Source organism: Sus scrofa, chromosome 9 (assembly GCF_000003025.6).
Source record: "Sus scrofa isolate TJ Tabasco breed Duroc chromosome 9, Sscrofa11.1, whole genome shotgun sequence".
NCBI classification, from domain to species: Eukaryota; Metazoa; Chordata; class Mammalia; order Artiodactyla; family Suidae; genus Sus; species Sus scrofa.
In genome coordinates, this window is record NC_010451.4 from 45634122 (window position 1) to 45657443 (window position 23322).

General features: G+C 44.9%; 2 protein-coding genes across 5 annotated transcripts; one reads left to right on the forward strand and one right to left on the reverse strand.

The window, feature by feature from the left end:
• On the reverse strand, window positions 6354–10032 carry CD3D (CD3d molecule). Its single transcript, NM_213775.2, is given in 5 exon segments — window positions 6354–6659; window positions 6881–6924; window positions 7199–7330; window positions 7774–7992; window positions 9975–10032. Coding segments are annotated over 5 exon segments (516 nt in total). The 5' UTR covers window positions 10030–10032; the 3' UTR covers window positions 6354–6593.
• CD3G (CD3g molecule) lies at window positions 11122–22658 on the forward strand. Of its 4 annotated transcripts, none has more exons than XM_005653705.3 (7): window positions 11122–11297; window positions 15805–15828; window positions 16306–16533; window positions 18066–18197; window positions 19523–19566; window positions 19967–20050; window positions 22245–22658. In XM_005653705.3, exons 1-6 carry the CDS (start codon window positions 11243–11245, stop codon window positions 20030–20032), a joined length of 549 nt encoding a protein of 182 aa, XP_005653762.1. In that variant the 5' UTR covers window positions 11122–11242; the 3' UTR covers window positions 20033–20050; window positions 22245–22658.

The window sequence follows — 23322 nt, forward strand, 5'->3', positions numbered from 1 at the left end:
CTCTCTTTGGAGAGGGCATCCGGGAATAAGTCAGAGGGTGGGGGAAGAAGGGAGGAAAGACGGAAAAGAAAGACAGAAGGAAGAAAGAAGGAAAAGAGAGAAAGAAGGAAGGGAGAGAGAGAGAAGGAAGAAGGAAGGAAGGAGGGAAGGAAGGAAGGAAGGAAATAATCTTTTGACTAACGTCTTCTGGAGAAAAACATCGCGGCATTAAGGGTGTGGAGTGTTGCCTGATGGGTCCCTGATGGAGCAGTCAGTTCAGAAAATGGGGGAGACAGAAACAGAGGCTTTAAAGGCCAGGTGAAGGCAGTTGAACAGAAGGGGTGACGAGGCGGGCGGCGTGGGGGCGGGAAGGGAACACATTTTCGCGCTGCTTCAGCAGATCCCTGGACGGGGAGGTCGCGGGAGGAGGTGCCGCGGAGCAGACACCACGCCCTGCTCTGCGACGGGCAGCAGCTCGGCCCCCAGAAGCGGTCTGCGGTTTAGCGGCGGGATGTGGGCTGCGCTGGGAGTGAGGATGAGGGGCGCGACAGCAGCAGAGGCTGGTGTGGGAGGGCTCCTTTCTCAGCCTCCCAGGGCTCACGCTCAGCTTGCAGTGAGCAGACGCCAGAGCCTTGGGGATCTTTCAGCCCAGCTCCAACCACCGGGCTTTCGTCCCTCCCTCTCTGCACTCAGAAACCCCCCTGCTGACCACAGGCCTGTTTAAGAGTGTGACCATGACTCAGGAAGCCCTTTATGGTTAGCGGCCGCACACACACTGTACATACGCAGTTTTGGTCTGCGGCTACCGTTTCTATTTGTTGGTCCCCATTCAAGCTGCTTCTTTCCAAGTACTCAACACTAACGCTCAAAAAGAATTTCCATGACAGTGACCATCACTAGCTGCTAATCAGCAGGCTGGCCCAAGGGCGGCAGTTCTGTCCCAGGTATATTTGATGGTGCTCAGGCAAGGGAGGTGTGGCTCAATGTAAGGAAAGTGATACAGGCTAACATTTAGGAAGTATTTACTCTGCTTTAGAAATTGTGCTTCGCACTTTACAAGTGTTATCTCATCTCATCCTATGACAACTGACAAGGTTGGTGTTGTCCTTTTTTTACAGATGAGGATATGGGGCTTCAGAGTGGTTAAGTCATTCCCCCAAATTGTGTGTTAGGGAGGGACAGAGTTGGAATTAGCAGCCAGGGTTGTCCCCCTCCAAAGCTCTGAACAGCTTCCCAGTTCCGACTGTGGTCATTAAAAAATGCCCTCCGTTTTCCTGACTTAAAAACTCTGTACTTAATTGCTTAGGTATTCCTTCCATGAATGCTTTTCTAATCATTCACAGGACAGTGCTAAGTACTAAGAGGATACAAAGTATTCGAAAAGGATACTAAGTACTGTGCTAAGTACTAAGAGGATACAAACAGTTCCTGTCTTCAAGAAGCTTACAATTCTATGAGTGACCAAGTATACAGAAAGTTAAACAGCCACAGAACAAGTGTGATTAAGCATAGGAGTGCTACAGGCAGTGATGTCAGGGTTCCCTGGAGGAACTGGGCCAGCTGAGGTGACTGGGGTAAGCTCCACGGAGAAGGAGAGGCTTGATCTGGGCCTTGAGGGGGAGGATGGATAGAATTTGAAAACAAAGAAGAAGGCACTCCACTCACTGCAGTTAGAATACATAACCAAGATAGCCCTTTAGCTGTTAAATAAATTGAATTTAGAGTTCAAAACCTTTCCACAAAGAAAACTGCACACCAAGATGGCTTCCTTGGTGAAATCTACCAAACATTGAAAGAAGAAATAATAGCAGTTCTATGGAAATCCTTTCAGAAATCGAAGAGAATGCTTCCAACTCATTCTATGGACACCAGACTTATCCTGTGGAATGGTTTGTTTTATATGTCAGCTTGGCTGAGCCACAGCTATTTGGTCAAACACATCTGGTTAGTGCTGTGAGGGAATTTTTTTTACTTGAGATTAGTATTTAAATTAATAGACTCTGAATAAGCAGATTTACTCTCCACAGTGTGGGTGAACCCCATGCAATCTGTGAAAGCCTTAAGGAAAAAGAGAATGAGGTCCTCTGAGGAAGAGGGACTTTTCTCTCTGTCTCTAGACTGCCTTTGGGCTTAACCTGCAACATCAGCTCTTCCTTGGGTCTCCAGCCTGCCAGGCAACCTTGCAAATCTTAAACTTGCCACCCTTCACAATTACATGAGCCAGTTCCTCAAAATAAATCTCCCTCTTGGGGTTCCCATTGTGGCACAGTGGGTTAAGAACCTGACATAGTATCCATGAGGATGCAGGTTCAGTCCCTGGCCTCACTCAGTGGGTTAAGGATCGGTGTTGCTGCAGGCTCCAGTGTAGTTTGCACTTGCAGCTTGGATTCTGTTTTGCCATGGCTGTGGTGTCGGCCTGAAGCTGCCACTCCAGTTTGACCCCTGGCCCAGGAACTTCCATATGGTGCAGGTAAAATAAATCTCTCTCCCTATGTGTGTATGTGTATACATCCATTCACTCTGTGTGTGTGTGTGTGTGTGTATGTGTGTATACATACACATCTTATTGGTTCTTTTGCTCTGGACACCCCTGAGTAATACACCCTAATGTCAAAACCAGATAAAGAAAAGAAAACTGCAGACTGATATCCCTTACTAATAGTTGCAAATGGTCTTCACAAAATTTTAGCAAATTTAATCTACTAATATAGAAAAAGAATCATACATGGAGTTCCCGTCGTGGCGCAGCAGAAATGAATCTGACGAGGAACCATGAGGTTGCAGGTTCAATCCCTGGCCTCACTCAGTGGGTTAAGGATCCGGCGTTGCTGTGAGCTGTGGTGTAGGTCACAGATGTGAATCTGGCATTGCTGTGGCTGTGGTGTAGGCTGGCAGCTGTAGCTCTGATTAGACCCCTAGCCTGGGAACCTCCATGTGCTGTGGGTGTGGCCCTAAAAAGACAAAAGACAAAAAAAAAAAAAAGACACATACATAATGACCAAGTACAGTTTATTTTGGTTTATTTTGTTTTAATAGTTCATGCCACCAACGTAATTTACCATATTAACAGACAAAAAAATGTAAAATGATATAATCATCTCAATGGGTGCAGAAGAAGCACTTGACAATCCTCAACAACTATTTTTGCAAAAACTTCTCAGAAAACTAAAAAGAGAAGGGAACAACCTCAACCTGTGAGAGGGCATCTAAGAAAAACCTACAGCCAACATCACAATGATGAAAAACAATGCTTTCCCCCTAAGATCACAAATAAGGCAAGGATATCCTCTCTCCACTTCTACTCAACATTGTCCTGGAGGTTCTAAATGTGCAATGAACCGTGAAACACTTCCAGACTGGAAATGGAAAAGTTGGAAATTTAAAAACTGCCTTTATTCACAAATAACATGATCATCTACATAGAATATCTGAAGAAGAGTTCCGGTCGTGGCTCAGCAGAAACAAATCTGACTAGCATCCATGAGGATTCAGGTTCGATCCCTGGCCTAGCTCAGTGGGTTAAGGATCCGCCATTGCCATGAGCTGTGGTGTAGGTCACAGACACAGCTTGAATCCCATGTTGCTGTGGCTGTGGTATAGGCCAACAGCTTCAGCTCCGATTTGACCCCTAGCCTGGGAACCTCCACATGTCACAGGTGCAGCCCAAAAAAATAATAATAAAAAATAAATTTTTAATAAAAAATAGAATATTTTTTATTTTTTGTAGAGATTTTATTTTTTATAGAGATTTACCAAAAAAAAAAAAAACCCTACAAGAATCAATAAATGAGTTTAGGAAGTTTTCAAGGTAGAAGATCAATTTACAAAGTTAATTGTATTTCCTCACACTTTCAATGAACAATTGGAAATTGAGATTTTTAAAATAGCATATACAATATTATCAAAAGATATGGTAAGACACTTAGGGATGATTCTGGCAAAAGATATGTTCATGGATTGAAAAACCAGTATCATTAGGGTGTTGGTTCTCCCCAGATTGATCTATAATTCAATGCAATCCTGACCAAAATCTCAGCAGGCATTTTGTAGTAACTGAGACGCCAACTCTTATGAGACTGCAAAGAACATAGAATAGCCGAACTTTCTTTTTTTTTTTGTCTTTTTGCCTTTTCTAGGGCCGCTCCCAGGGCATATGGAGGTTCCCAGGCTAGGGATCTAATCAGAGCTGTAGCTGCCAGCCTATGCCAGAGCCACAGCAATGCCAGATCCAAGCCGCATCTGTGACCTACACCACAGCTCATGGCAACACTGGACCCTTAACCCACTGAGAGAGGCTAGGGATCGAACCCTCAACCTCATGGTTCCTAGTGGGATTTGTTAACCACTGAGCCACAATGGGAACTCCAAACTGCTTTCTTTTAAAGGGTATGTCCCAGCCATTCCACTTCTGAGTATTTATCCAATAGAAATAAAAGCTTGTGGGGAGTTCCTGTTGTGGCTCAGCCATAATGCACCCAGCTAGTATCCATGAAGACTCAAGTTTGATCCCTGGCCTCGCTCAGTAGGTTAAGGATCTGGCATTGACAAAAGCTGTGGCATAGGTCGCAGATGCAGCTGGATCTGGTGTTGCCATGGCTGTGGTGTAGGCCAGCAGCTGCAGCTCTGATTTGACCCCTAGCCTGGGAACTTCCCTATGCCATGGGTGCAGCCCTAAAAAAAAGAGAGAAAAGCATATGTCCTTGTATGTATGACTTATATGATGACTTATATATGAATGTTCATAGATGCCTAATTTGTAATAGCCAAAACCAGGAAACACTCAAAAGAAAATCAAGAAATGAATGGATAATAAGTTCCCATTGTGCAGCAGAAACAAATCTGTCTAGTATCCATGAGGATGCGGGTTCAATTCCTGGCCTTGCTCAGTGGGTCAGGGATCCAGCATTGCAGTGAGCTGTGGTATAGGTCACAGACGCAGCTCGGGTCCCACGTTGCTATGGCTGTGGCATAGGCCAGCAGCTGTAGCTCTGATTCAACCATTAGCCTGGGAGCTTCCACATGCTCAGGCTGCAGCACTAAAAATAATAATAATAATAATTTAAAATTTTTAAAATTTAAAAAATCTGACTGGATAAATAACTTGTGGTATATTCATACAATAGGATATTACTGAATATTAAAAAGGATTTTTTTTTTTTTGCTTTTTTAGGGTCACACCTGTGGCATATGGAATTTCCCAGGCCAGGGGTAGAATCGGAGCTGCAACTACAGGCTTACACCATAGCCACAGCCATACCAGATCTGAGCCATGTCTGTTACCTACACCAAAGCTCACAGCAATGCCAGATCCTTAACCCACTGTGCACAGCCAGGGATTGAACTCGAATCCCCACAGATACTAGTCAGGTTCATAGCTCGCTGAACCACAACGGGAACTCCAAAAAAGGAATGAATTTTTTTTTTTCTTTTTAGGGCCACACCAACAGCATATGGAGGTTCCCAGGCTAGGGTCCAATTGGAGTTGTAGCTGCTGGCCTATGCCACAGCCATGGCAACACCAGATCCTTAACCCACTGAGCAATGCCAGGAATGGAACCCTCATGGATTCTAGTTGGGTTTATTAACTGCTGAGCCAAAACAGGATCTCCCAGAATGAACTATTAATAGATGCAACAAGATGGATGAATCTCAAAATAATTATGCTGAGCGTAAGAAGCCAGACCAAAAAAGGATTCGTATTATATTATTTCATTTATATAAAACTTGAGAAAAATGAAAACTAATCTATGACAGAAAGCCAAAGAGTGGTTACCTGGAGGCTATTTTTAACAAATCCCAAAGTTTCAGAAACAAGACTAACCCACTGGCTGAAGATGACATCTGTTGAAAGTATCCCAAGCTCCCACCCAATGTCAGACTCCAGTTTTCCAAGTGGGTGGAGAAGGATAATATATTTTAACTGATGAAAGGTTTCTGATGCCAGTTTATTACGCAGAAGGTGGGGGCAGGACAGAGACAGGTTCTGGAGAAAGAAAATAGAAAGAAAATACCCTTCTATGGTAATGAAGGGGCCTTGGCTGAGACGTCCTCATAGGTAGTGGCTACCACTCTAACAGAGTCATAAAGCCAAGGCCAGCCCCTTAGCAGAAGTGAGACTTTGTCATACACTCTCTCAGAGCCTTGATAAGAAGTGATTCTTGGGGCCCTTGATGTCTCTGCCACCTCCGCTCATGATGTCATGGAAACTTCTGTGTGGCCAGGTCTCTAAACACAGCAGCCCGCCCGCCCTCAGCTGTGGTGCGGAAGTCAAAGCAGCAGCAGTGTTGGTATCGGGGACTAGAGCCAGTGGGGGTGGGGAGCAGCAATCCTGCACCCAGAGAGTCCGCCAGGCCAAAAAACACCAGTGGGACAGGATATGGTGAGACACTGCCCATCATACCGTCCATGTGGGGCAGAGAAAGGGAAGCGAAGAAAGAAGGACACAGGTGGGCAGGGAGGGCAAAGGCTCAGCCAAGTCAGGACCACTCCCATGCCTCACCCAGGATCCTTCAAAATCCAGGCACCTGCCAACTGAAGGAGGACATCTTTCTCAGCTGAGCAAGGAGAGAAGTTGAGTCGGTAACAGATGCACCTAGAAGCCACCAGTCACAGGTTTACTTGTTCCGAGCCCAGTTCTCACCAAGACGACTGTACTGACCATCATTCCGATCTCGAAGGGGCTAAGACATGAGAAGGGAGAACAGCGAGGCAGGGTCAGGATGCTCCAAGGGAGAACCCCAGCCAGCCCCAGAGATGAGAGCTCATGACTGGCCTTCCCCAACTCCCCCACTAGTGACGAATTCCCCATTAAGACCTTCACACCTCCATGACACCTAGTGTCAGGCTCTAAATTCCCACTCACTCCTCCCCCCGTTCTCATCTTTTCCCCCTCCAGGCTCACCTGATAGAGCTGGTCATTCCTCAACAAATCTTGAGTGTCAGCAGCTAAGAGAACCAGGGAAAGAAAGTCAACAAGGGCTTAGAAGGATGGGACAGTGAGACCCCATGAATGCTGCAGGGAGGGGGATGGCAGCTGGGCACAGCCTTGAATGCCAGCATGAGCTGTATGGGCACCCAAGTTCCATCAATGACCAGTTGGAGGAATCCTTAGGCGATTGCAAGAGTGACTCCCAAATGAGACATGATCCACCTCCAGACCCACTCCTTAGCAGACACACACTCACACCCAAAACATACGCACTCTGTCCCTTCCACTTACCCCTAGAGAACCTTCCCATCTCGTGTCCAGCAAAGCAGTAGACTCCCAAAGCGAGGAGCAGAGTGGCGATGATGTCGGTGACAATGATGCCTGCCAGGGTAGCTGAGTCCAGCTCCACGCAGTTCTGGCACACTGTTGGGGAAGGGAGGCCAGAGGACAGGTGGAGAGTCTTCAAGATCAGGGAACCATCTCTGCCTCTTAGGGAAGCCCAAGACCTCTCTCATGCCAAGACCCAAAGTTGAAGAAAGGACTGCTGAGAGCCTCGCTACATCCATCTCCATCCTTCACCCTGAGAAACCCCTGACAAGAGCCTAGGCGTAGTCTCAGTTTTGTAGGAACTTAAACGAGGCAGTGGGCCAAACCATACTGCCAACCAAGCCTCTAGTGCTTGGGTCATCAGGCCCTACTGCTCTTTTACCATCAAGTTCTTTCCCACTCTGAGGGCTCCAAAATCTGGCTCATACCATTAAAAAGCAACCTAGCTTGTTGAGAGAACCACAGCCCCCACCAGCTAGAAAGTTCTCATGTCCAGAGGCCCCATCGATTCTAACCCAAAAGGTCTGGGAGGCACATACTTCGATAATATACTTGCAGAAATATTTTGCTGTTGCTGTCTTGTTCTTTTGGCGCATTGCACTTATATAATCCTCTTGGATCCAGGATGCGTTTTCCCAGGTCTATTTTTTTATCTGAAAGTAGTTCTCCTTCTGTTCCTTGTAGCCATATGATGCTGGTATTGCAACTCACAAACACTTTGTCCTCAAGTTCCTCCATTTCTACCTCATAGGGGCTCACTAAGGAAAAAAATACCATGATTGGAACAAACTCTCTGATCCACACCAAACTCCTTGTTCCGCTGAACCTCATACTTAAGAAGGACTGCTTTCCAAATCTAGAACAGTCTATCGTTCATAATGAGAGAGACAGAAGTCACAGACAAAGGATTCAGTAGGCTCTCCATGAATTACAGGAGCCAAGAATGCAGGATGATGCAAACCAAACAGAGACAGGCCGTGATGACCATAGAACAAAGATGAAATCATGGAGATGGTTGATCCAAGAACCTTCCTGGAAGTGTGTTTAGACCACTGATTAGAAATAGGAGGGGAGCCCAGGTTGCTGAAGCATCCAAGAGGTATGGAAAAGCAGAGGAATGGTCCTCAGTTGGAGACATCCACATCTTCTCCAAGAAAACTTCTAATTCTACTTCCCAGCCACCTGCCACACTTCCATTTCAACTTCTCAGCCTCTTCCCTCCCCTTCTGCTCTTGTCCCAACCGCTCTGTAGAACTCTCACTACTAAACCCTTTCCCAGGGCCAGTGATGGTTGGGGGAAGGAAGAAGCTGGTATAAATTACAAGTGAGCCCAGTGGTCCAGAAGAGGACCTAGGGCAAATCCAGTGGTCAAGATTTTTAGTTTTCCTATCCTGTGCTTAAGGGGAGAGGGCCAGAAAAAAAAATGTTCTATTGGGAGTTCCCTTTGTGGATCAGCAGTTAGCAAACCCCACTAGGATCCATGAGGATGCGGGTAAATCCCTGGCCTTGCTCAGTGGGTTAAGGATCTGGCATTACCATGAGCTGTGGCATAGGCCAACTACTACAACTCCGATTTGACCCCTAGCCTGAGAACCTTCATATGCCACTGGTGCAGCCCTAAAAGTAAAAACAAAAAAAAAAAAAGTAAGTTTCATTGAATCCATAATCCATTCTTGGGGCTCCCCACAAGTCTTGCGCAGAGTGTAAGGGCAGAGTTGTGCACAGCACCTTCTAAATTCACTAAATTACTTTGACTAAGAGCATCTCTACAGCCAAGAGGCACTGCAATCTATATCTCCTATTCCAGGGAAAAGTGGAATCTGCATTTTCCCTGAGCTTCATAGTCAGTTACCAATTTGGGTAGAAGAACATCCTCTAGAACTGCCACCCCCCTCCCCAAGAGCCATTTCTCATGTCTCCATCAGGAGACCATGCATGTTTTCTCAGGGAGACACATGTACTTCAGATGCTACGCAACAGACCACCATGTCTTCCTTGGGGATCCACTGCGAATGGAAATCCTGGATATGCCAGAGAAGCTGACTACTAGGTTAACCATTCATCCCAGTTTGCCTAGAATTGAGGGAGCTCCTAGGACATAGGACCATCAGTTTTTTGGATTGGTGGGGAGGTTCTGGCTACACTCACAATATGCAGAGGTTCCAGGGCCAGGGATAAAATCCCTGTTACAACAGTGACTCAGGCCACAGCAGTGATAGCACCAGATCCTTAATCACTAGACCACCAGGAAACTCCTATCAGTTTTAAAGCCAGACAAACCGGGATGAGTTCATCATTCTTCAACCCCAAATCTCCTCCCCCTCCTGTTCAACCTCAACTTAAGTTTTCTCAGAAAGCATTCTGCTGAGTGCTGGGTGGCCAAATGGTGGCCAAATGACCAAGACTCCTGGATCCCAGAGACATCTTCCCCAGAAGGAACAGTGCTCCCATTACGGGCCCTAGCCTCAGGTGACACACACCCCAACACTTTCTACAGAGCTCAGACCTAAGGTCTTCTGAAGGACATTCAAGGCTAAGACATACCCTAGCGGGAGTCAGTCAAAGCTAAGAACCTGTTTCCCAAGCCCTGTGCTACATCCCAGCACTGCTCTCCTCAACAACCCTGCCTGGTGAAGTTGAAGCTAGCACCGAGGACTTTCAAGTGGATCTCACTCCAGGTGGTGATGGCCCTCTCAGGTCCCTTCTCCAAGATGCCCCCACCCACCTGGAGAAACCTTACCTCGGGAGAGAAACGCAGCCAGTATCAGGCCAGACAGAAACCTGCTATGTTCCATCTTCCAGCAGAGTTCATCCAGTAGACAGACCCAGGTCACAGAACTTGCAGCCTGGGTGAAAGCCGCCCTCCCACAACCGACTCACAGGCACCCGGAAAAAGTAAAGGGTGGGGGAGGAACTGGAAGGTGCCTGTGTCTCTGCTCTCTGCTGCTGGTGATGGGAGATGATTGGGGAAGGGGTATGCTGCGGGGTAGGGGTAGGAAGGAAGCGAGTACAAATGGCTCTTTCTCAGAGCATGGAGTGTGGGGGTGGGGTGGAATGTGGAAGCTGAGAATATGGAAAAAGGGACCTGTACCTCTAGGAAATAAAGGGATATTTAAGGTGCCCTTTCTTCAGTCACTGATGGAAAAAAAGAAATGCAGATTTCCTGTCAGCAATATCACTACATTTACTCACCACTTGAAAACAGTCATTTCTCAAAAACCCTTGAGAGAAACTGTGAACCTCATCCCATAAGCCATACCAGCTAGGTGCCTCCCATTCCTGGTCTTGCTCACTTCGGTATCCTCAACATCTGGCTTGTGCCGGGCACCAGATTAAGAGTGCTGTGCATTTTTGTTGATTCCGACTGGCTGAAGGGCCTAAGATCCTGGGAACTCAGCAAAGGCCCTAGTCCCTGGAAATGCATGACCTGTCTTATTGGAATTGTCCCACCTATTCTTTCCCAGGCTGACCCCTCTGTGAGGATTTCATCTTAAAAGAGTAGTTAAAAATCCCTGGACTGTGATGGCTTTCTGTTCAGAGCTCCAGCCCCAAACACCTAAGAGTTCCCACCTAAATTCAGAGTTCAGACAACAACTAGCATGGGTAACAACTGGTTGAGATACTAGAAACAAATCGTGGTGGAGACATTTATCTTCCTCCTGAAGGAAGGGGGCCTGGGTCACCTCCGGCCCAGCACCCACGGTGGCTCTCGGTGCCAGCCAAGTCTCTGAAATGGGAAACAAGCACTTTCTCCAGCTCTCTCCCCTCCACCTCCCACACTCCTCTCCTTAACGGAAAAGCCAGAGACTTCTGCACCTGCAGCCCTTCTGAGCCACGCCCCCACCCGCTGCCCACCCTTGAGGCAGAGGGTGGAGGCTCTGGGTTCTTGCCTTCTCACAAGGGCCCCAGCTCGAACGATGCTGGGTGGGGCTAGGCTAGCTGCTAGCACAGGCTGGCTGGCGGCTGGGGACTGTTCAGTGCTTCTACTGGGGAAGAACAGAGCGTAAGATGGAGCAGGGAAAGCATCTGGCTGGCCTCATCCTGGCTATTACTCTTCTTCAAGGTAAGGGCCCACTATGGGGTCTGACGGCCTGGAGAAGGGCTTAAGAAAAGGAGCCAGCACCAGGGGGACAAGAATATTGGGATCCCTAACCTCAGTCTGACACCCAAAGTTCAGAGAAGGAAGGGCAAAAGCAAAGCTTCTTGCTGCTCTCTGCTAGAGAGCTGCAGTGTTCCACTGGAGAGATGGAGTCTTTGTCTCTTAAGAAATCAAAACAGAAGACTTTATCGGCTTGAAAGAGGACCCGGATGCCGCCATTTTAGGTTTGAATGTAGGAACCTGAAAAGAAAATATATGCGTTCCTTAACTCAGAGCTGCGGTTAGTGGTCGACTATGAAGCATCCACTCATTTGGTTGGTCAACTGGTCAACAAATATGGGCGAGATCCTACTACACATTAGGCTAGCAGGACATGAAGGTGAATAAAAACCTTCTGCCTGAATGAGCTCAGAACAATGAGCTCAACATTGAGAGATGTTTCAATGTTGCCAGACTGAGTATAAGGCATTATGTAGGATTTCTATGTGAATATTCAGTTGGAAATACAACAGAAAGTGGGTGACCTGGGTCAATGCATGGAATCTGGACTAGAGATTGCTCTCTACACATGGAAATTGTTGAAATCACACAAATACTGTGTAAGATGTGAGCAAGAGGGGGCTGAGGATGCAACTATGAGGACACCATGTTTAAAGGGAAGTTAGAGGAAAAAACACATCAGGAAAGAGATAAGGGAATGATCAATGGGCTGAAATAATCAGAAGAATACAATTCCATAGACACCAAGGGAATGAGAACTTCCAGAAGGAGAGTATCACCAGGAGTGTGAAAGGCCAAAGAGATGTCCACTGATAAAAATATTTTAAAGTTTAAGTTTGGGATTTGGCAAAATAAAGATCATGACTGATTTAGAACAATTTCAGCAGAAGACAAATGGAAATGAGTAGAAAGTGGAGAGCAGATGAGGGGGTAGGGGAAAAGCAGCGGGTGTAGGATATTCTTTAAAGACATTTAGATAAAGACAAATACCATATGATATCACCTACATGTGGAATCTAAAATATGGCATAAATGAACCTATATACAAAACAGAAACAGACTCACAGACAGAGAACAGACTTGGGGTTGCCAAGGGGGAGGGGAGAGGGAGTGGAATGGACAGGTACAACACTGTAAATCAACTATACTTTAATTGAAAAATAAAACAATAAAGACGTTTAGATGAGAATGGAGGAGACTTGAGTGGTATATAGAAATCTAGTAGAATCTAAGAAGACATTTTTTGTGTAAGAGAAAATTGAGCATATCTCTGGGCTAAAGGAGAAGATGGTGAGTAGAACAAGATCCTGAAGTTGATGTTGAAAGGGTGGCTTCAAGAGTGGGATCAAGGGGAGTTCTGTCGTGGCTCAGCAGATACGATCCTGACTGGTACCCTTGAGGATGCAGGTTCAATCCCTGACCTCAGAGTTGCCTTGAGCTGTGGTGTAACCACGTTGCTGTGGCTGTGGCTTAGGCTGGCAGCTGTAGATCCAATTCGACCCCTAGACTGGGAATTTCCATGTACTACAGTTATGGCCCTAAAAGGAAAGGAAGGAAAGGAAGGAAAAGGAAAAAAAAAAAAAAAAGAGTGGGATCATGGGCATGGGGGCAAGCAACCTTATCCTCTGAGACTAGGAGAAAGGAAGTGTGGATGGCTTCAGCCATAGATAGGCTAGTGACTAGAAAGGAAGCTGAAGAAAAAGGGCCATTCCAGCAGCCATGTTCTCAATGAACTATATGGCGGCAATGACACCTGCTGCAATTGAGCTGAGTGATGATCGAGTGAGGGATTTGAAGAAACAATGAGAGTTTAGAATTATTTCTGAGGGAGGTAGAGGAAAAGCTAGCTAAAGACAATATAGTTTGAGAGGTAGTAGTGAAAGCCTGTGCAGTAGCTCTTTCTGTATAGCAGAAAGAGCCTTGGACTGAGCAAAGGAAACTTGAGCTCTGGGTCTGGCTCAGCCACCAATGAGCCGTGTGAACTTGCTTTTTTTTTTTTTTTTAGGGCCATACCCGTGGCATATGGAGGTTCCCAGGCTAGGGAGCTACAGCTGCCAGCCTACACCATAGCTACAACAACACACGGGATCTGAGCCATGTCTGTGACCTACACCAGAGCTCACGGCAACGCCAAATCCTTAACCCACTGAGGGAGGCCAGGGATCGAACCTGCAACCTCATGGTTCCTAGTCGGATTCATTTCTCCTGCGCCACAACGGGAACTACCTGTGTGAACTTGGGCAATGCCTCTTCCCTCCAGGCTAAGTACTCTCATCAGTCAACCTGGGGAATTTGGCTACATGAGTTCTCAAGTCCTAAAAGGAAATAAAACTCAAAATAATCCAAAGATGTCAGTAATCAGTTAGACCCTCTCTCTTATGGAATCTGAGTTTAGAATGAGGGGACTCTTTGTTTCTCCCATGGTGAACAGGTGGCTGGGGAGAAGGGCTAGTTAAAAATCTGCTTGACTCTTTGCCTTGCCTTTTTTTTTTTTCCATTTACACACTTATTCATTCATACAGTCATTCAAAATATATACAGCTCCTACTCTGTTCCAGGCACTTTGCTGGGTGCTCTTCACAAGCAGTTCAATACTGCGTGAAACTCCTAAGACTTATGACTCCTTCCAACTATTTCCACCATACTTTGATCTAGGCCCCATCATACTCACCTCTAGCCACACCACCTCTCTTGTCCTTTTCCAAATCTGCATCTTTGTTCAGCTGTTCTTTCTTTCTGTAATGACTTTCTCTGGTGAATTCCTACTTATTCTTTAAAACAGGGTCAGATGCCATCTTCTCTGTCAAGCTTTCCCTGCCCCTCACGCTTGAGCAAAATCAGTAGCTTCTACCCCCTTTCCTATGCATTTATAAAGTACTAAATGATAGTGTATAAGTTCTATTACATTTATTACATTTGTCTTTATTTTTTTTTCCACTTCACTGTAAACTCTTCAGAAGCAGCAACTAGCTCTTTGTGTCGCCCTTTTCTTTCACACTGCTTATACATGTCAGGCTTCTAATAGTGCTTGATAAGTGTTTGAATTAAATCCAACTGAATTTTAACTCCATTGCTAGTTCTCTGTGCTACGTCTACCATGCAAATCTACTACTCTGAGTTTTGAGAGAGTTGGGGGCTATATAATAGGTAACTTCTTCAGGACATTCAGGGTTTCCACAAAAAAAAAGGATCACCAAGTCTGAAGGTTTTAGAAGTAACTCAGCTCTAAAAGACTTTAGCTAATGCACACCGATCTTTGCCAGGGCTTTAGCGGCTAAAGGAGGAGAGAGCACTGTACAGGCAACACCCTTATTGTGGTACCACAATGCAATTCTGAGGCTAAGCACCCCGTCAGACCCCACAGGTTAAGGGCACAGTACCCAATAAGACTACCCTCACTGTAAGTGTTAGGCATAAATTCAGGGGTCCCAGACCACCCGCACTTCTGATGAACTGCCTACAAATCTGGAGGATTCCACAACCCTCCTCAGGTTTGATAATTTGCTAGAACAGCTCACAGAACTCAGGAGAGCCCTATGCTTACTACTACAATTTTATTATAAAGAATGAAATCCGGAGTTCCCGTCGTGGCTCAGTGGTTAACGAATCTGACTAGGAACCATGAGGTTGCGGGTTCGATCCCTGCCCTTGCTCAGTGGGTTAAGGATCTGGCATTGCCGTGAGCTGTGGTGTAGGTCGCAGACGCGGCTCGGATCCGGCGTTGCTGTTGCTGTGGCTCTGGCGTAGGCTGGCAGCTACAGCTCCAATTAGACCCCCAGCCTGGGAACCTCCATATGCTGCAGGAGTGGACCAAGAAATGACAAAAAAGACCAAAAAAAAAAAAAAAAAAAAAAGAAGAAGAAGAATGAAATCCAATCTAGCCAAAGAAAGAGACACACAGGATAAGGTCTGGGAGGTCCCTAAACACAGAGCTTCCATGCTCTTTCTGGAATTAAAATACGTCACCCTCCTGGTACGTATGTTCACCAAGTACAAAGTATTACTGAGTTTTTATTGGAGTGTCATTACATAGGCATGATTGATGGAATCATTGGTCATGTGATTGAACTCAGTTTCCAGTCCTCCTCTTTAGCGCCCAAAGCCCCAATTCTCTAATCACATGGTCGGTCTTGACCAGTCCCATCCTGAGCCATCTCATTAGCATAAACTCATATGTGATCCAAGGGCCCAGCAAGAATCAGGGTAGCAATCCTATCATTCATGAAATTCCAGGGGTTTAGAAATTCCCTCCCAGCAACCAGGACAAAGACCAGATAAATTATTATACAACATCCTAAATTCAGTTTTCCTTAAGCTACAATCCAGGGAAATAAGTATAGACACTGTCACTCACAGAGGTTAGGCTCTCTCTCCGTTTTCACCTCAAATGACCATGGAAATCAAGGGGCCTGATCAAGGAACCTGAATGACTCCATGCCCAGCTGATCCTCTCTCTTCTGTCTCTCTACAGGTACCATGGCCCAGTTGAAAGAAGGTAAGGGAACTGGCTTCTTTCTAGCCTCAAACTGGGAAAATTCAAAGAAATATGGTTTCCTACAGCAGTAGTCCTCTAGGAGAAAGTGAAGCGATTAGAAAGGATGGGATGGTGAGTGATAGACAGCAAACCTCTCCATTGTCAGCCAAATCATTGGCCAGTCTTGAGCTTCCTAGCAGCTTTCCTATAGCTAAACAATTACTTGCCTGGTTCTCGAAGGAGAAACAGGACCCTAGACACCACCCAAAACACGGCCTATAAATCAACAGCATTGGCATCACCTGGGAGCAGGTTAGAAATGCAGAATCTTGGTCCTTCCCCAGAACAGTTGAATAGAATCTGAAATTCTAAATAGATCCCCATGTGATTCACGTGCACGTTAAAGTTCAAGAAGCACTGCTGTCTTGGTCTTCTCCTGATGCCTGGGACAGGGAGAATTTCAGAGGCAAGATCCTTAACAGGCATTTCCTTTTTCAGGAAAACATTCAGTGCTCTTGGATGACAACCGAGAAGATGGTTCAGTACTTCTGACTTGTGGTTTGCCTGACCAAAATATCAGATGGTTTAAAGATGGGAAGGAAATATGTTCTCTAAATAACAGTAGAAGTACTTGTAATCTGGGAAGTAGTTCCAAGGACCCTCGAGGGATCTATTGGTGTGAAGGATCAAAGGAGAATTCAAAACGACTCCAAGTATATTATAGAAGTATGTATCCCCTTCGGTGTGCTTGTGTGAAAGTAAGAAGTGCTTGCTGTTCTAGTGAGCTTCTTGTCTTTGGAGAATGTGGAATTAGATGATAAACAGTGATGTAAGAGCCAGTTTTCTTAATCTCAGCTTACTTTTTTTTTAATTTAACAAACCAGATTCCCCCAACTTCTTGAAAAAGCATAGCCAGTCCCATAAAGCCTGGCTCACCTAATGGGTAGGCTCCACAGATTGGATCAGTCAGCAGTTTATGTAAACTGAGTTAGGTTAGGTAAGGGAGACAGGGGGGTTACAAGATGAGCAACAGTGAAATGTAGAAGGCAATTCCTTTTGATAGTTGCTAGTAGGACAATGACATGGGCTTCCCCAGGACTCCTAGGGGACAGAGGAGCATCAAAAAGTATTGACTTCTTTGTATCAAATGTCCTGGGATGGTCCATGAAGGAAAACAATATTAAAAAGAACGGGGAGTTCCCATTGAGGCTTAGTGGGTTACAAACCCAACTGGTATCCATGAGGATGTTGGTTCAATCCCTGGCCTCGCTCAGTGTGTTAAGGATCCAGCGTTGCCCTGAGCTCTGGTGTAGGTCATAGGTGCAGCTTGGATCCTGCAATCCTGCATTGCTGTGGCTGTGGTGTAGGCCAGCAGCTGCAGCTCTGTTTTGACCCCTAGCCTGGGAACTCCCAAATGCCTAAAAAGCACACACAAAAAAATTAAATAAAAAGAACGCATATATGAGTATAAATGTAAAGCAGAAATTGACACAACATTGTAAATCTACTATGCTTTGTTTTGTTTTGTTTTTTAGGGCCACACCAGAAGCATATGGAGGTTCCCTGGCTGGGGTCAAATGGGAGCTATGGCTGCCAGCCTACACCACAGCTACAGCAACGTGGCATCTGAGTCACATCTGCGACCTCTACCACAGCTCATGGCAACATCGGATCCCTGACCCACAGAGGGAAGGAAGGGATCGAACCTGCATCCTCATGTATATTAGTTGGGTTCATTTCCACCGAGCCACAATGGAAACTCCCAACTATGCTTTAATTTTTTTAAAAAAATAATCTTTTTAAAGCATTGAATTCTTGGAGTTCCCATCGTGGCGCAGTGGTTAACGAATCCGACTAGGAACCATGAGGTTACAAGTTCGGTCCCTGCCCTTGCTCAGTGGGTTAACGATCCGGCGTTGCCGTGAGCTGTGGTGTAGGTTGCAGACGTGGCTCGGATCCCACGTTGCTGTGGCTCTGGCGTAGGCCGGTGGCTACAGCTCCAATTAGACCCCCAGCCTGGGAACCTCCAAATGCCGCGGGAGCGGCCCAAGAAATAGCAAAAAAGACAAAAAAAAAAAAAAAAAAAAAAAAGCATTGAATTCTTAGTCCAAGCATCTTCTCAGGCAATTTCCTTTGCCATAACACCCCCAGAGAGAGCCTGATCCCCTAGACAGAGGCGTTATCAACGATAGGCAGGAGAAAAAAATATAGAACAACTTTCACATCCTAAAGAAGGCTTGTCCCTCCCTCACCCACAGTGTGTCAGAACTGCATTGAGCTGAATTCAGCCACTGTGTCTGGTTTTATCTTCACTGAAATCATCAGCCTTTTTTTCCTTGCTGTTGGGGTCTACTTCATTGCCGGACAGGATGGAGTTCGCCAGTCAAGAGGTAAAAGAATGTTCTTAAATGAGAAATAAGACTACCTGGGACCCTCAGCCTCCTTCCTACTAAAATAGACCCAAGAGAAGAGACTGGGTTGGCTTGTGTTCCTGTGAGCACAGTTAGGCAAGGCTCTGGCTCTGTAAGCAGGAGAAAAGGAGAGATAGTGTTTTCACAGCATATTTGCCTGTCACAAGGTCCAACTCTCCCCGATTTGTCCTCTGTTCTTTTTAAAAAAGTCTTTTTTGGAGTTCCCTGGTGACTCATCAGATTAAGGATCCAGCATTGTCACCACTATCCGTGGCTTGGGTCACGGCTGTGGCGCCGGTTCAATCCTTGGCCCAAGGGATTTCCTATTGTAGCTCAGCAGTAACAAACTCAACGAGTATCCATCAGGATACTATCCTTGGCCCAAGCCATGGGTGTGGCAAAAAAACACAACTCTTTTTTTTGTTTTGTTTTGTTTCATTTTTGTTTTTGTTTTTTGTCTTTTTAGGGCCGTAACTGTGGCATATGGAGGTTCCCAGGCTAGGGATCGAATCAGAGCTGTAGCTGCTGGCCAACACCACACTAACAGCAATGCAAGATCAGAGCCATGTCTGTCATCTACACCACAGCTCATGGCAACACCAGATCCTTAACCCACTGAGCAAGGCCAGGGGTCAAACCTGCATCTCCATGGATGCTAGTCAGATTCGTTTCCACTGAGCCACAATGGGAACTTCCCACAACTCTTTACTTAAGTAAAACTTACATACAGAAAAGTGCATGAATCGCATACATACAGTTCAAAAAAAAAAAATTAACAAAGCAAACAGACCCATGAATCCAGCACCCATGAGATTCACTTGTGGCTCAGAAGGTTAAGGATCCAGAATTGCCATAGGCCACAGCTGTGGCATCAGTTCAGTTCCTGGCCCAGGAACTTCCACATGCCACAGATGCAGCCAAAAAAAAAAAAAAAAAAATATATATATATATATATATATATATATATATATATCACCCAGTTTAAGAAGGGGAATTAACCCTTGTGGTCACTTCCAGCTTCCACCTAGTCTCAAAAGTGACTGCTATTCTGACTTCTAACAACATTTATTCATTTTACCTGGTTTTGTTCATTATGTAAATAGACCCATACAGTAAGTACTCCTGTGTGTGGCTTCTTTTACCCAACAATATGCTTGTGAGATCTATCCATACTGTTGTATGTAGATGTATTTTACTAATTCTTATTGCTATTCAGTACACCATTGTGTGAATATAACCCAAATTATTATTCATTCTACCTTGTATATATGTACATTGTTGTTGTTGTTTTTTTTCCTGTGCAGCTTCAGACAAGCAGACACTGTTATCCAATGACCAACTTTATCAGGTAAGGGAATGTGGAATGAAAGAGACATTGCTCGATAATAGTGGTAAAATTTCAGAATGGGAGAGGTGGGCCAGTTATTTGGTAGTTATTATAATGACACAAAACTGTTTAGGACATACCAGATGATGGCAGCATTATCCCTTTGGGTAGAATGGATGAAATAAAGAGAACAGTTGAGAGAGACTGAGGTCAGAGTCTAGTGAGAAAAAGGTGAAGAACATGCTGAGAGAGCCACAGAAAGAAACTAGGTACAGAACCTACATCTCCTTGTCCTCTTCCACCCCTAGGACCATGAAGCAAGCCCTCCAAAGCCTTAAACATAATTAGCACGCAATAAACACACATCAGATTGATTCACAGAGAAGGACAAAAAATAATTATGACTGTCCTATTTTTTTAGCCCCTTAAGGATCGGGAAGATGACCAATATAGCCACCTTCAAGGAAACAATTCAAGGAAGAATTGAGCCCAAGACTCAGAGTAGGTGTGTCTTTCTGCACTAATTCTAAGACAGTACCTTTGCCCTCCAAACTGCTGCCATGTCTATCTCCTTTCCACAAGCAGCTCTAAGGATGGGGTGTGGGGGTGAGTGATATAATCCTGTGCATTATAGGATTTTTTGCAGCATCCCTGGCCTCTATCCACCAGATGCCAGTAGTACCCTCCAGGCGTGACAATAAAAATATCTCCAGATGTTGCAAATGTCCCCTCAGGGGCAAAATCACCCTTAGTTAAGAATCACTGACCTATATTCATCTTCCAGTCAATCAATCAGATGTTCTGAGCTGTGGCATAAAGGGATCCACGGCATCTCTTTAGCACCAGGACGCAGTGGGTTAAGGACCTGGTGTTGCCATAGCAGTGTGGGTCACAACTGCTGCTCAAATCAGATTCCTGACCCAGGAACTCCATATGCTGCAGGGCAGCCAAAAAAGAAATTCTGATTTAATCAACCAGAAATTTCAATCAGGAAAATAGAGCCCAAGCATTATTTGGTTTTCTGAACCAAGTGCAATTTTTCTTCTTTCAATCCAGGTGTTTTCCCTTCTATCCAGTTCTCAGAAAGAAAGCAATACATTTTGGAACAACCCTAACAGAGAGATTTTCAGCCCCAAATCTAGACTCGAGCTTCTCAAAGACAACAAATGGAGAAAAAAGCCATCAGAACAAATTTGGGTTTTTCTCAAAATAAAAGTAAAAAGTGTATGGTGTTTCAGGAGCGCCACCTATTGGAAGTAATTTTTCTGTAAAAGAAAAATGAGGAGTTCCCCTTCTGGCTCAGTGGTTAACGAATCAGACTAGGTACCATGAGGTTGCGGTTTGATCCCTGGCCTTGCTCAGTGGGTTAAGGATCCAGCATTGCCGTGAGCTGTGGCGTACGTTGCAGATGCGGCTCGGATCCTGTGTTGCTGTGGCTCTGGCGTAGGCCGGTGGCTTCAGCTCCAATTAGACCCCTAGCCGGGGAACCTCAATATGTCATGGATGCGGCCTTAGAAAAAGACAAAAAAATAAAAAAATAAAAATAAATGAAAAGGTCAAATAACTTCCTCTATTTGAATATATATTGTTGTTGTTGTTGTTGTCATTTGTTTGTTTTTGGTTTTTAGGGCCACACCTGCGGCATTTGGAAGCTCCTAGGCTAGGGGTCAAATCAGAGCTGCAGCTGCCAGCCTACACCACAGCCACAGCAACACGGGATCCGAGCCAAGTCTTCAACCTACACCACAGCTCATGGCAATGCCAGATCCTTAACCCACTGAGCAAGGCCAGGAGTTGAACCTACATCCTCATGGATTCTAGTCAGGTTCATTACTGCTGTGCCACAATGGGAACTCCAATTACACTAGTTTCTTTTTTTTCTTTTTTTTTTTTTTGTCTTTTTGCTTTCTTGGGCCGCTCCCGCGGCATATGGAGTTTCCCCGGCTAGGGGTCCAATCGGAGCTGTAGCCGCCAGCCCACACCAGAGCCACAGCAACTCGGGATCCGAGCCACGTCTGCAACCTACACCACAGCTCACAGCAATGCCAGATCCTTAACCCACTGAGCAAGCGCAGGGACCGAACCCGCAACCTTATGGTTCCTAGTCGGATTCGTTAACCACTGCGCCACGACGGGAACTCCTACACTAGTTTCTTATATATCCTTACAAGCATTATATATCATAGGTGTTATAGGCATACTATAAGCAAATTCTTAAGCACACATTATTCTCCCTCCATTTTTCAAATGTTATCATCCTACACATATTGCACTTCTCACCTAATAAAACCTTAATATTATTTCATACCAATATATAAAGGAGCTCCTTTCCTAGTCCATTGCAGCCACTTTGTACAGATTCCCTGTAATTTATTTCACTAGTCCCCTACTGATGGACATTCAATCTTTTGGTCTTACAATGTCATGATGACTAATGTTGCCTAAGTGCCATTTTTTTAAATTGTATTGAGATATAATTGACATGCTCTAAAATTCACTCATTTTAAGTGATTTAATCTGTTCTTGGTAATTTTTAACAAATTCACCCAGTTGCACAACCATCACCATAATCCAGATTTAGAACATTTCCATTGGTCTCTTGACATCTCTCGTGCTATGCTATTCCTATTCGCAGTCACTCCTTCCTTGTTCCTACCCTCACAGCCAGGCAGTCGCTAATCTCTTTTCTATCTCTTTAGAGTTGCCTTTTTTGGACAAATGGAGTCATGCAATACGCCGCTGCAGACATTCTCATTCAAGTCTTTGAGTGGACATATGTTTTCATTTACCTGGGTTGATATCTAGGAGTGAAGAATTGCTGAATTGTATGGTAAATTTATGCATAATATTTTAAGAAACTGCCAGAGTGTTTTCCAAACTGTTCTTTTTACATTTCCACGAGTGATAGATGAATGAGGGTTCTTGCTGCACTGCATCCTCACAAATATTTGTTATCTTTTTTAGTATAGTCATTAAAGTGGATATAAAATAGTATTTTATTGTGGCTTTAATTTGCATTCCCTAATGACTAATGATGTTGAACATCTTTTCAAGTGCTTATTAGCCATTCTTATCATATATTTAGTAAAGCGTGTATTCAAAACTTTTTTAAATTGCGTTTTCTTCTTACTCTTGCATTGCAAGACTTCTCATTTATTTTGAATACAAGTCCTTTATCAGATACATGATTTGCAAGCGTATCCACCAGTCTGTGGCTTGTCTTCCCATTTCCCTTTTTTTTTTTTTTTTTTTTTTTTTTTTGTCTTTTTGCCATTTCTTGGGCCGCTTCCACAGCATATGGAGGTTCCCAGGCTAGGGGTCCAATCAGAGCTGTAGCCGCCGGCCCACACCAGAACCACAGCAACATGGGATCCGAGCCATGCCTGCAACCTACACCACAGCTCTCAGCAATGCTGGATCCTTAACCCACTGAGCAAGGCCAGGGATCGAACCTGCAACCTCGTGGTTCTTAGTCGGATACGTTAACCACTGAGCCACGACGGGAACTCCTCCATTTTCTTAATACTGTCTTTTGAAGTGCAAAAGTTTTTAATTTTGTTCATCTGTTTGACCCATTTTTTTCTTTTATGGATTGTGCTTTTGCTGTCATGTCTGAGAAATCCTTGCCAAACCCAAGGTCACAAAGATTTCATGTATGCCTTGTTTTTTAAAGTTTTAGTTCTAACAATGTCATTTTGAACATTAAGATTCTTTGCAACAAATACAAATATATGGAATTGCATTTGCATGTATTTGCAGAAATATATTTGCATTTGT